The 13,588-nt window shown below is 48.5% G+C and overlaps 1 protein-coding gene across 7 annotated transcripts in view; it reads right to left on the minus strand.

Annotated features, from left to right (window-relative positions):
* Nucleotides 1-13,588, minus strand: part of ARAP1 (ArfGAP with RhoGAP domain, ankyrin repeat and PH domain 1) — a 67,563-nt gene that overhangs the window by 40,658 nt on the left and 13,317 nt on the right. For 6 of the 7 annotated variants that reach the window (XM_086678232.1, XM_086678234.1, XM_086678229.1 and 3 more), the window contains exons 2-3: nt 8,993-9,075; nt 1,009-1,560 (exon numbers count right to left, since the gene is read on the minus strand). In XM_086678232.1, coding sequence (XP_086534358.1) covers nt 1,009-1,517 — 509 coding nt within the window. In that variant the 5' untranslated portion in view covers nt 1,518-1,560; nt 8,993-9,075. The remainder of the gene's footprint in view (nt 1-1,008; nt 1,561-8,992; nt 9,076-13,588) is intronic. The other variant, XM_086678231.1, reaches the window with a different exon arrangement.

Consider the following 13,588-nt stretch of genomic DNA (forward strand, 5'->3'; position numbering starts at 1 on the left):
AGGCTGACTTGGCCCAAGTACTGCAGTAATCTCCATTACACCCGCCAAAGATATATCCAGCACTAGCTAGGGATGCTCCCTCCCAGCTGGGTACCCCAGCAAATGGCAGGGAGGGCATCTGTGAAGGAGGTTAAAATGGAACATCCATAGAAGTGGGAGGCAACTCAAGGAAACGAGAAGTACCAGGAGCCAGGAGACGGGGAAAAATTCTGAGGAGGGAGGGCCAACAGGTTGTGGCCTGAGAAGTATCCCCAGGATGTGGGGGCATGTGGCAGGAGCAGTGTGGAGCGGGAGACAGGAGCACAGCACCAGGCCCTGGCCAGTTCTGCTCCCCCAACAGCAGCTCATCATCCTAGACTGTGTCCTCCACATGCTACCTCCTGACTCGGAAGGTACTCCCACCTCCCAGGGCCTCATACTCCCCAAGCCCCAAACTGAACCCGAGACTTCTTCCCTGGGTACACTTTGTCCCTGGATCCCCAGATCAGGGATGGCACCACTATCCACCCAAGATGGAAACCTGCATGCCATGTGGCTCCCCATGCCCTCTCTGCTAATGTCTAGGCCGTTCCCAAGCCCCGTCCATTCCAGGGCCAATTTCTCATTCCATCTGCCTACTTCTCTCTCCACCCTGTTAGCACAGCCCAAGTGGGGGCCTCTCCTGGGGGCCTGAGCCCTCTCAATGGTCACCCAGCCTCCTCCTCCACCAGTCATCCATCCGATCCAGCTTTCATCCGATCACTCCGCTTGAAACCTTTCTGGCTTCCCACCGGCCTTCACAGAATCTCCCACCAATGCCATCCACAGCCTCACCCACACTCACCCAACAGTTTAGTCCCAGTCTGCTCAGAGTGCCCCAGGATAGTGCTTCCCCCCTCTGAGCTTTATACATGCTGTTCCCTCCACCGAGGTGCCTTTCTTACCCTACTGCCAAAGGCCACAAACTCCCTCTCCGCTTTCCGGGATCCTCCACCCATGTTCCTCCCACCGGGGATGGCATCTACTCACCTCACCAGCTGGCGGGGGGTCCCAGTGCGGGGGGGCACAGGTGGAACGTTGAACTCTGCCAGATGCCGCTTGGCAGGCAGCGGGGGCAGCACAGGGTCTGGGGCTGCTGCGGATGGGGCGGAGAAGCAGGCAGGCGGAAGGCAACTCCTCCGGGGTGGGATGGGTGGGGCGGTGGGTAGCCCCTCATCCTCTCCGGCCGTGGGCAGTGGCTCCGGTGGAACGGCAGGCACAGGCGGTGAGCGGAAGACATGACGCTTCATGGGCACGGGCCGGGGGGTAGGGCGGGGTGCAGGGCTTGGGGGCGTGTGGGCACGGAGCAGGCCAGCCAGGATGCGGCGGCGGTGACCAGGGAGCAGCATGCCCATGTCCACCAGGCGGGCGTCACTGAGGCCTTGGCACTCGGTGGCCCACACCAGTCCATGCTGCTCAAAGAGCCCAGTGTACTGCTCCAGGTGGAGTGCCCGCAACCACTCAGCCACGGACAGTGCTGCATCCCCGGCCTCTGCCATGGTTCCTGCCAGCAGAGGCCAGCCAGCAGGGCCCTGTCCAGACCTGGAAGAGACAGATGGGCACAAGTAAGAGACAAGGCTTCCCGGCCACAGCTCCCCGATTAGCAACCCTCTGTGGCTCTCCCACGCCATGGGGTCGGGCACTGTCCTTGAGCTGTCTCCCTTGTGCCCCATGTGCCAGGCAAGGCCAGATACTGCCAGGTCCCTGAACACATAGGCTTTTCTCTCTGTCTGAAACCTGCCACCCGCACCCCCGTGGCCTCCTAGTGGCCAGCTCACATCTCTTCCAGGAAGCCCTCCAGGAACCAGAGTTGGTAGCACCCCTGAGCCCCATCCACAGCCTGGGCCACTGCCGCAAGGCTAGCCAATGGCTGTGTCTAGCACACACACCCGCCACTGCCCTCTGCAGGACCCAGGCAAGGGCCCAGTTCCTTCTGAGGTACCAGTCCCCAGCTGAAGGCCAGGCCCAGGGGCTTAGCAAGTATGGGTGGGATTGAGTGATACCACCGCTGGTCCCCCTGCAGGCCCAGTCTAGGGACTGAACTTCACCCCACCTACATGTCCCTGGAAGAAGCAGAACGCTCCAGGGGGTAAGTCACACCAGCACCACATAGCTGGGGTCCTGGCCCTGTGAACGTGTTACCCTTCCCACTACCAAGGGGGTTAATGTATAGGAAAGAACCATCCATTCATTTGTTCATTTGAGATAGCCTCACACAAGGCAATAGGGACTCGGGTCCCATCCCTGCACTCAAGAGCTCCTGGCCTGGCAAGAGTCAAGAGATAGATGATACAGAGAGAAGACTGACAAATCGAAAGAGAAAAGTCATCAGATCATCTCCACAGATACTAAAGAAGCATATGATAAAAGCCAACATCCAGTGTACTTACTAAAACAGAAACAGACTGATAACTCCCTTAAACTAAAAAATCAGCCCCTTGCTTAATGGGAAAACAATGGCAAAATTTCCATTAAAGTCAGGAATGAAACAAGGATATCCATTTCATGATGATGAGGAGGAGGAGAAGGATTTATTTTTTTATTTAAAAAAATTTTTTAATGTTTATTTACTTTTGAGCGGGGGGAGGGACAGAGAGGGAGAGGGAGACACAGAATCCAAAGCAGGCTCCAGGCTCTGAGCTGTCAGCACAGAGCCCAATGAGGGGCTTGAACTCACAAACTGCGAGATCATGACCTAAGCTGAAGTCAGACGCTTAACCACTAAGCCACCCAGGCACCCCTATTTTTTAATTTTTTTTTTTTATTTTATTTTAGAGAAAGACAGCACATGAGCCAGGGAGAGGGGTAGAGGGAGAAAGAGAATCTCAGGCAGGCTCCACGCTCAATGTGGAGCTCGATGTGGGGCTCCCTGACCCATGAGATCATGACCCTGGGATCATGATCTGAGCCAAAATCAAGAGTCAGATGCTCAACTGACTGAGCCACCCAGGTGCTCAATGATTATTCATCATCATCATCATCATCATTGTTATTATTCACATTGTTTTGAAAGTTCTAGGCAACAAAAATAAACAAGAAGTATAAAAATTGGGCAGGAAGAGACTATCTATTGATTACCAATTATATAAATTTTTAGTTGGAAAACCCATGAAGGTTAACTAAGAAACTATTACAAGCAATAAAAGAATTAGTAAGTGAGCTGGATTCAAAACTAATATAACAGAATTAATATTTATAGGCCATAACCAGCTAGAAACCAGGATGAAAAGCCTCATTTACGATAGCATCACAGAACTTAAGTCACAGGAAGAAACATAATAAGAAATGTGTGGGATCTGTAGAAAGAGTCAAAAAGAAGAGACCTGGACAAATGGAAAGACACAGTATGCTGCCAAGCAGAAGGCATCATAAAGGTATTAATTCTCTCTCAGTTAATTTATAAATATGCACAATCCTATTAAATATACACACAACCTATGTAGTGGGGGGGGGGGGGGAGGGAAGGGGAGCCAGACAAGTGGATTTGAAAATTCATGTGGAAAAGCAAACAAGCAGGAAGAGCCAGGAAATTTCCGGAGGCAGGGGGTGGAGGGTAAAAAAGGGTAGAGAGTGAGAACCAGCTTCACCACATATTAAAACATATAAAGACATAGTAATTAAAACAGTACATGTTACCAGCATGTGAACATACAGATGGTTAAACAGAACAAAAAGTTCCGAGGTGCTTGGGTGGCTCAGTTGGTTAAGCGTCTGACTCTTGATTTTGGTTCAGGTCATGATCTCATGGTTCATGGGATTGAGCCCCATGTCTGGCTCTGTGCTGACAGTGCAGAGCCTGCTTGGGATTCTCTCTCTCCCTCTCTCTCTCTGCCCTTCTCCTGCACAAGCTCTTTCTCTAAATAAATAAATAAATAAATAAATAAATAAATAAATAAAGAGAGAGAGAGAGAGAGAGAGAGAGAGAAGAGAAAGCTTAAAAATAGACCCAAATGCATATAATAACTTAGTATACAATAAAAGTAACATCTCAAATTAGTACTGAAAAGATGGATTATTAAGTTGTTGGGACAGTTGTGGAACAATCTAGAAACAAAGACCCCTATCTCACACCTTACAACAGGATAAATTTAGATCAAATATTTCGTTATAAAAAATAAAACTATGAAAGGATTTAAAATATCATCTCAGAGACGCAAAAGCCTTTTAGAAAGGATACAAACCCGGAAAGATAAAAGAGTAAAATACTGAAGTATATAAAAATCAAACATTCCCACAAATTAAAACGCACCAGAAACAGGGCCACTGGGGTGGCTCAATCAGTTAAGTGTCTGACTTCAGCTCAGATCATGATCTTGGGGTTCAGAAGTTCAAGCCCTGCATTGGGCTCTGTGCTGACAGCTCAGAGTATGGAGCCCACTTCGATTCTCTGTCTCCCTCTTTCTCTGCCTCTCCGCTGCTCGTGCTTGATCTCTCTCTCTCTTGCTCACTCTCTCTCTCTCTCAAAACTAAATAAACATTTAAAAAAGTTTTTTTTTTTTAATGCACTAGAAACAAAGCCAAAAGATAAATGACAACTCAGGGTACATCTGCCTCTCATATCCCAAACACAGGACTAATTTTCCTAAAAACTGAAAAGCACCTAGAAATAAGAAACAGGTCCAACTTGATTTTCAGCTTAGGTCATGGTCTCATGGTTCATGAGTTCTAGCCTCAAGTCGGGCTCTGTGCTGACAGTATGGAGCCTGACTGGGATTCTCTCTCTCTCTGCCTCTCCTCTCTCTCAAAAATAAGTAGATAAACATTTTTTAAAAGCTGGCCAATGACCTAACAGAAAAAAGGGCAAAAAATAGGAAGAGAGAAATTCACCGAAAGGAAAGTATAAGTGGTTCCTAAACATATGAAAAGGAACTTAACCTCCCCACACGACGTGGTGACAGGGTGAGGCATTCTGCCTGGCTGGTGGGAGTGCCTCTGAGAAGGGCAATTAATGCCACAATAGCTATGAAAACCCCAAGTCCTTCTGTTCTTTGTTCCAGCCACCCCAGACACTTATCCTGTAGTCTTCCTAGGTGACTGGCAACAGTGACGTGTATAATAACAAAAGGTTGGAAATAACCAAAATACCCATTAATCAGGGAATGGCTAACTAAATTATAGGATGGTCATATAGCAGAACACTGAGCAACCTCAATTAACAAAATGAGGAAACTCAGTACATACATGTTGATATGGGATGACCTCCCAGGTATTGTTGTTAAGTGACTAAAGAAAGGTGCAGAACCCTCTCAAAAATAAATAAACATTAAAAAAAATTTTTTTTTAAAAGGAGGGAGCATCTGGGTGGCTCAGTCGGTAAGTGTCCGACTTCAGTTCAGGTCATGATCTTGCGGTTCATGAGTTTGAGCCCTGCATCGGGCTCTGTACTGACAGCTCAGAGCCTGGAGCCTGCTTCAGATTCTGTGTCTCCCTCTCTCTCTGCTCCTCCCCCACTCACACTCTGGTCTCTCTCTCAAAAATAAATAAACGTTAAAAAAAAAAAAGGTGCAGAACAGTATATAGAACATTCCGCCTTTATGTAGAAAAAAACAAACCAGAGAGGATAGATTAATACATGGTGTTGGTAAATGCATAAACTATTTCTGAAAAGATACATCAGAGACAAGGTGACGTTGCCTCTAAGGAGGAAAACTGAGGGCTAAGGGGATGGAAGGGAGCAGACACAGAGCCAGACTTCAAGGGGTCGGATGCTGTCACATGTTCAATTCCATCTTTAAGAAAATATCTGAGGGGCGCCTGGGTGGCTCAGTCGGTTAAGCGGCCAACTTCGGCTCAGGTCATGATCTCACGGTCCGTGAGTTCGAGCCCCGCGTCGGGCTCTGTGCTGACAGCTCAGAGCCTGGAGCCTGTTTCAGATTCTGTGTCTCCCTCTCTCTGACCCTCCCCCGTTCATGCTCTGTCTCTCTCTGTCTCAAAAATAATAAACGTTAAAAAAATTAAAAAAAAAAAAAAAGAAATGTTTAAAAAAAAAAAAGAAAATATCTGAGGGAAACAATCAGCAAAACTAAAAGGCAACCAACGGAATGGGAGAAGATATTTGCAAGTAACATCAGATAAAGGGTTAGTATCCAAAATCTATAAAGAACTTATCAAACTCAACACCCCAAAAACAATCCAGTGAAGAAATAGGCAAAAGGCATAAATAGACTCTTCTCCAAAGAAGACATCCAGATGGCCAACCGACACATAAAAAATGCTCAACATCACTCATTATCAGGGAAATACAAATCAAAATCACAATAAGATACCACCTCACACCTGTCAGAATGGCTAACATGAGCAACTCAGGCAACAACAGATGTTGTTGAGGATGCAGAGACAAAGGATCTCTTTTGCACTGTTGGTGGGAATGCAAACTGGTGCAGCCACTCTGGAAAACAGGATGGAGATTCCTCAGAAAACTGAAAATAGAACTACCCTATGACCCAGCAATTGCACTACTAGGTATTTATCCAAGGGATACAGGTGTGCTGTTTCAAAGGGGCACATGCACCCCAATGTTTATAGCAGCACTATCAACAATAGCCAAAGTATGGAAAGAGCCCAAATGTCCATCGATGGATGAATGGATAAAGATGTGGTATATATATATATAATGGAGTATTACTTGGCTATCAAACGTATGAAATCTTGCCATTTGCAACTACGTGGATGGAACTAGAGGGTATTATGCTAAGTGAAATTAGAGAAAGACAAATATCATCTGACTTCATTCATATGAGGAATTTAAGATACAAAACAGATGAACATAAGAGAAGGGGAGCAAAACTAATAAAAAACAGGGAGGGGGACAAAACATAAGAGACTCTTAAATATGGAGAACAAACAGAGGGTTGCTGGAGGTGTTGTGGGTGGGGGGGATGGGCTAAATGGGTAGGTGGCATTAAGGAATCTACTCCTGAAATCATTGTTGGCAATATATGCAACTAACCTGAATGTAAATTTAAAAATTAACTAATTAATTAATTTAAAAAATAAGAAAGAGTATCAGGTGGGAGCCTGGGTGGCTTAGTCAGTTAAGTCTTCGACTTCAGCTCAGGTCATAATCTCACAGTTCATGAGTTCGAGCCTCACATCGGGTTCTGTGCTGACATCTCGGAGCCTGGAGCCTGGAGCCTGCTTCAGATTCTGTGTCTCCCTCTCTCTGCCCCGCCCCCACCTCGCAAAAATAAATAAACATTAAAAAAATTTATTTTTTATTTATTTTTTTTTCAACATTTATTTATTTTTGGGACAGAGAGAGACAGAGCATGAACGGGGGAGGGGCAGAGAGAGAGGGAGACACAGAATCGGAAACAGGCTCCAGGCTCTGAGCCCTCAGCCCAGAGCCTGACGCGGGGCTCGAACTCACGGACCGCGAGATCTTGACCTGGCTGAAGTCGGACGCTTAACCGACTGCGCCACCCAGGCGCCCCAAAAAAATTTATTTTTAAAAGAAAAAGAATATCAGGGGCACCCAGGTGGCTCAGTCAGTTAAGGCTCCGACTCTTGGTTTAGGCTCGGGTCACGATCGCACAATTTGTAAGATCAAGCCCTGCGTTGTCAGGCTCTATGCTGATAGCAAAGAAGCTGCTTGGGATTCTCTCACTCCCTTTCCCTCTGCTGCTCCCCTGATCATGTGCTCTCTTTCTCTCTCTCAAAATAAATAAACTTAAAAAAAAGAGTATCAGAATATCTTACTTATCATTTTACAATATACACAAATATCAAATCATTATGTTGTACATCTGAAAACTAAACAATGTTGTACGTAAATCATATCTCAGTTTTTTAAAAAATTTAATTGGAATATCTTACTTTTGTAAAAATTTCCCAAACCACATGATCACATGCACACACTGCCTGGGCCCCTCCTGGGCCTCAGAAGGAGCCTGAAGCTCAGGCTCCATCAGTTTCCCTGGGAACCCAACCCTGGTGGGAGGAAGTATTTTCATTCTACATCTTTATCTATTACCTATGTTTTGAACTATGTGAGTTTTTTTTTTAAGTTTATTTATTTTGAGAGAGAGAGAGCGAGCGAGCAGGGGAGGGGCAGAGAGAGAATCCCACACTGTTAGCACAGAGCCCAATGTGGGGCTTGAACTCACGAACTGTGAGATCACAACCTGAGCCGAAACCAAGAGTCGAACGCTTAACTAACTGACTGAGTCACCCAGGTGCCCTTGAACTATGTGAGTTCTTCAAAAAGGCTGCTGAGGGACCCAAAGGAAGACACAAACAAACAAATACATTTGATGTTCTTGGATAAACCAGCTCTCAACATTATGAAGACATTATGAAGACATTGGTTCTTCCTGGGTTAAGCTATAGCCAGTACAAAACACAATCCCCACCCCCCCCACCAAATTACCAATAGGCAAATTCTAAAGTTCATATAAAATGATATTAAGGATTTGTTGTCAGGTGGAAAAATTAGATGCAGAACAGTGTTTTATTATGTAAACATCTGGGTTAAATAAAAAAATGTACAAATATGTACGTATGTATATACGTATACATATATGCACGCGCGCGCGCGCGCGCGCACACACACACACACACACACACACACACACACACACACACACACACACAGAATACCTCTGGATGGGTATACAAGAAACAACCTGCCTTTGGGGAGGAGAATTGGCAGCTGGGAGGATAAGAGAGGGAAGGTTACCTTTCACTATATTGTTCTGTATCTTAAACTTTTGTACTGCTTTCTAAAAACTAAATACAATTTAAAAGACAATGTGATACACATCCCCCACCCAACCCACTGGTCCCTGTCCTATCCCACCCCTTCAAAGCCCTCCTGGGAAGCTCTTTAGCCTCACCCTCTTTCTGCTCCTCCACCTACTCGCAAAATGAAAACTGGGACCTCAGGTCTGGCCTCCATGAAGCCTCCCCCACCTCAAAGTTGGGGCTTAGCCGGCCACACCCAGCCCAGCTCCCCACTTCCCGCCTCCAGACTCACCTACTGGGCTGCCCAGGACACCAGGGATCCTCCCAGAGGCAGCAGCTACTCTGAATGGCTCCTCATCTTGATCAAAGGGGAACCTGCAAGGACAGGGGTGGAGCCACTTTGAGCAGTGGGATGCCAGGAGGAGGAGGAGGAAGGAAAGGAGAAGGAAAGAAGGAAGAAGGAGAAAGGGGAAGGGGAAAGAGTGAGAAGGAAACACAAGATGGAGAAGAGGATAGAGGAAGAAGGAAGAGTTCAGGAAGCCTAATGGAAGCCGGGTGGGGCAGTAGAGGTTAGACCAGAGAAAGGCCTTCCTGTAGGAGTGAGAGGCAGACAGGCTCGCCCAGAGGTAACAGCCACACAGGTGGCTAAGAGGAGTGAGGACTTCCTATTGTCCAGGCCTCCCCAGAACCAGTGGCAGGGATGTGTCAAGGCTGGCTGTGGTGGGAATTGTTGGCCCAGGATTGCCCCCAGGGAGGACTGGAAGGGGGGTAGATGCAGTTCTCACCAGAAGGCAGAGCCTGTCAGTTGAGAGGTGGGGGACACTGAGAAGACCCGGGGAACAGGACCCTTTCCACTAAGTCTGATAGCCATGGGGTGGGGTGCGGGTAGAGGGGGCCAACTGAGGCATGAGACCTCAGAGGCCCTGCTCTTAAACACGTGTGTGGGCCAAATGAGGGTGTTTCCAGGTGGGAGGGGAAAGAACTGGCCATCCCTGAGGGCAGGCTGCCAGCAAGCTCAGACGATTTGGGCTCTGTTGGGGGTTGGGAGAGGGGAGATGGGCTCTTTTGGGGCACAGCTTGTTTCCTGCCACTAGGCCAGGGTCAACCGAAAACTGCTGGGCTCTGCATGATGGCTTTAGGGGGTACTTGTGAACATTTAACTTACTGGTTAGGTATTCTCTACAACAACTTCTTAGGATAGGGCTAAAATAGGTATAGGTTTTAAAAATATTTCATTTTATTTTTTAAATTTATTTCTTTTGAGAGGGAGAGAAAAAGCACAAGCAGGGGAGGGGCAGAGACAGGGGGAGAGGGAGAGAGAATATCCCCAGCAGGCTCCTTGCTGTCAGCGCAGGGCCACCAGCTCAGGTATTAGGGGATTGAGGATCAGTCCCAAGAACAATGAGATCATGACTTGAGCCAAAATCAAGAGCCAGATGCTTAACTGACAGAGCCACGCCGGTGCCCCTAAAAGCATTTTAAAAATAAATCTTAGGCAATTAGTACTTCAAAGGAAGTGGCAAAGAAAGGCAGTGCTACTCAAGTGACAATTTTTAACATTTATTTATTTTTGAGACAGAGAGAGACAGAGCATGAACGGGGGGGAGGGCCAGAGAGAGAGGGAGACACAGAATCTGAAGCAGGCTCCAGGCTCTGAGCTGTCAGCACAGAGCCTGATGCGGGGCTCGAACTCACGGACCGTGAGATCGTGACCTGAGCGAAGTCGGACGCTCAACCGACTGAGCCACCCAGGCGCCCCAAAAGTGACAATTTTTAAAAAAAACAATAGGAGCGGGGCGCCTGGGTGGCTCGGTCGGTTGAGCGTCCGACTTCGGCTCAGGTCACGATCTCACGGTCCATGAGTTCGAGCCCTGCGTCGGGCTCTGTGCTGAAAGCTCAGAGCCTGCAGCCTGTTTCAGATTCTGTGTCTCCCTCTCTCTGACCCTCCCCTGTTCATGCTCTGTCTCTCTCTGTCTCAAAAATAAATAAACGTTGAAAAAAAAATAAATAAATAAAAACAATAGGAGCGCCTGGGTGGCTCAGTTGGTCAAGCGGGCAGACTTCTACTTCGGCTCAGGTCATGATCTCAGGGTTTGTGAGTTAAAGCCCCATATCAGGCTCTGTGCTGACAGCTCGGAGCCTGGAGCCTGCTTCAGATTCTGTATCTCCCTCCCTCTCTGCCCCTCCCCTGCTTGTGCTCTCTCTTACTCTCAAAAATAAATAAATAAACATTTTAAAACATACTTAAAAAAAAAACACAAAATAAAAAATAACAGACAATATGAAAATTTTAAACTGCACTTGTGGCTTCCATTTCACTTCTCCTGGATACTCTAGACTCTTAACCACTCTGCTCACTGCCTCTCAAAAGTGATCATGAATACTAACTGAGCCCTGCTACGGCTTGGGCCCTGTTCTAACGGTTCAACATTGGATTGATGATGGCCCCAACCACCCTACTGAAATGACCAGGGCTGGGAAACAGGAAACCAGTTCCATCCCTGAGAAACGGTCAACCTCCTCCTGGGTCTCCCTCAAGTTCCCATTCTTGCAAGAAAGACTTCAGACCAAGGTCAGACGCAGGGACCCACATTGATTCCCTTCTAGGATGGCCTCGTTCAAGGCTCTAGAAGAATGAACCTCAGACTTGGACTGGCTCTCCAGGAAGCTCAGGCCAGAGGGGGTCTGACACCAGCCAGCCAGGGAAAACAGCCCACAGGGCCCTCAGCAGGCTAAGGATCAGGGAAGGCTTCCTGAAGGAGACAGCTCTTGAAAAAGAAGCTTGGAGCAGTGCCCTTCTGAGCCATGTTGGAGCCCAAGGCAAAGAAGGAAACAGCAATACTGAACCTCTTTATTTAAAATTTTGGTATTTTGAGCCTGGGTGGCTCAGGCCGTTAAGCGTCCAACTTCAGCTCAGGTCATGATCTCACAGCTCATGGGTTCCAACCCCATATTGAGCTCTGTGCTGACAGCTCAGAGCCTAGAGCCTGCTTCAAATCCTGTGTCTCCCTCTCTCTCTGCCTCTCCCCCACTCACTCTCTCTCTCTCTCAAAAATAAACATAATTTTTTTTATTTTGGTTTTTTTTGGGGATTTTTTCATTAGTTTTGATTATTTTAAAAATATGGCTTAAAAATACTACCTTGATTACTGAACTTTTTCCCACCCCGGCCCCTTATATGTTGTGCCCAAGACAAGTGCTGCATTCACTGCACCCTGATCCTGGCCCTGGTTTGGGGGTTTAAGCCCTGCAGCTGCTAGGACACCTCACTGAATCTCCACCCCCAGGAAAGCAGGGACCCGGCAGAAGGGAGTGTCATCCTGTTGTGACAGCATGGCCACAAGCTGGGGGATTCCCCTCCTCCCCCACCCCAAGGGCCCAGCTCAAGCTTCAACACCCCACCCTGCCCCTGCTTCTCCTGTCTCCCTCCAGCTCCCCTCTGCTATGCCAACCTCGGTCCCACCCCTGCTCAGATCTCACCCCTGCTCAAAGCCCCTTGTCATTCGACCTGCTCCAGCCCTGACATTTACAAATGAAGAAACAAACACCCACAGAGAGGAAGTGACTTGACATACCTCAAGCCCCAGCCAGACTGGGCTGGCTCAGGATTCCCTCCGTGTCACTTTTTGCACCAGGCACCCGCTTAGTATATGGGATCCCCGAAAATGTCTGACAATGACGAGCAAGTGACCCACATCCTCCCACATTCAGGTGCTGATTCCAGGTTGCCTTCTCCAGCAAGTCGTCCCTAACCACCCCCCTTGGGCTCCTAAACCTCTGAAGCTGAGCCATGCAGTAGAGCGCTGCTCCTGGTCTGTCTCTAGTTGCTCCATTCGTGGGGATCCATCTCCACCCAACCCCCACTTGGCCTGGGGTATCCTGAGAGTCTGCACCGCTTCTTATCCTCCCTGCCCTCCACAGTAGCGCCCAGGGCCTGGCTGGCCGAGGGGCACTCCGTGTAGAGGTAAGAGTCATCTGGACTCTAATCCTTCCTAGCCAGTCCTTCAGGTCTGACCTGAGACCCTCTTTGCTGCAGGCAAAGCTTTCACCTTTCTGTCCTCGAATTACCACTTCACCTCCCGCCATAGTTTAAGGCTTCTTGCCTCCTTCTCTGTCCCAGCCCAGCATCCCCGTTGTGCCGTGCCCACCAGGGCAGCAGGAAGGCAGCCCAAAGCCCTAGCCGAGGACAGGCACACTCCCACTTCCTCCATTTCCCAAATGCCTACTGTATGCCCAGCCCTTGGCCAGATTTCCACCCTTATCTCAGTCGTCCTCATCACAATCCCATAGCCTGAGATTTTTACCCCATTTCAGGGAAGCTGTGTGAGGTGGAGATTCGCCCAGGTCACTTGCTGGAACCACCAGAGCCTTCAGAGGATGTGATTGCCTCTATCTGATAAAGTCAGAGAGGCTTCCAGAGGGCCCTCGTGAGCTGGGCTTTGAAGAAGTAGGAGGTTGTGCTTCCAGCCAAAGGGAGTCGAGTGCGCAAGGCTCACAGGGATAAGAAAGGACCAGGCAGATGCAGAGACGGGTGATTTCAGTGGGGTGGGAATGGGGGATGTAGGAGGACAGTAGTAACACCCAGACAGGTTTGGGGACTCCCACAAGGGTGTGAGCCTCCTCTGCATTCTGATTTGCATGAGTGAGTCAGGCCTGAGTCTGGGCAGCCTGGAAGGTCCTAACTGCTTCCGCATTCAGCTCTGAGGTTCCTTCAGCCAAGACCCTTCCCTCCCACCCCCCACTGCATCTTTAGGCCTCCTCCACACAGAGCTGCGCTCTGGTTTCAAGGGAAGGGCCAGTGATGGGGGAACAGAAGGAGAGGAGGAAGGCAGGCCCAGGGTCCACACTGAGGCCTGAGGTCGTCCACCACTGATCCTCACCTCCCCTA

This window comes from Puma concolor, chromosome D1 (genome assembly GCF_028749965.1).
Source record: "Puma concolor isolate L17-30 chromosome D1, mPumCon1.1.hap2, whole genome shotgun sequence".
Classification (NCBI taxonomy): domain Eukaryota; kingdom Metazoa; phylum Chordata; class Mammalia; order Carnivora; family Felidae; genus Puma; species Puma concolor.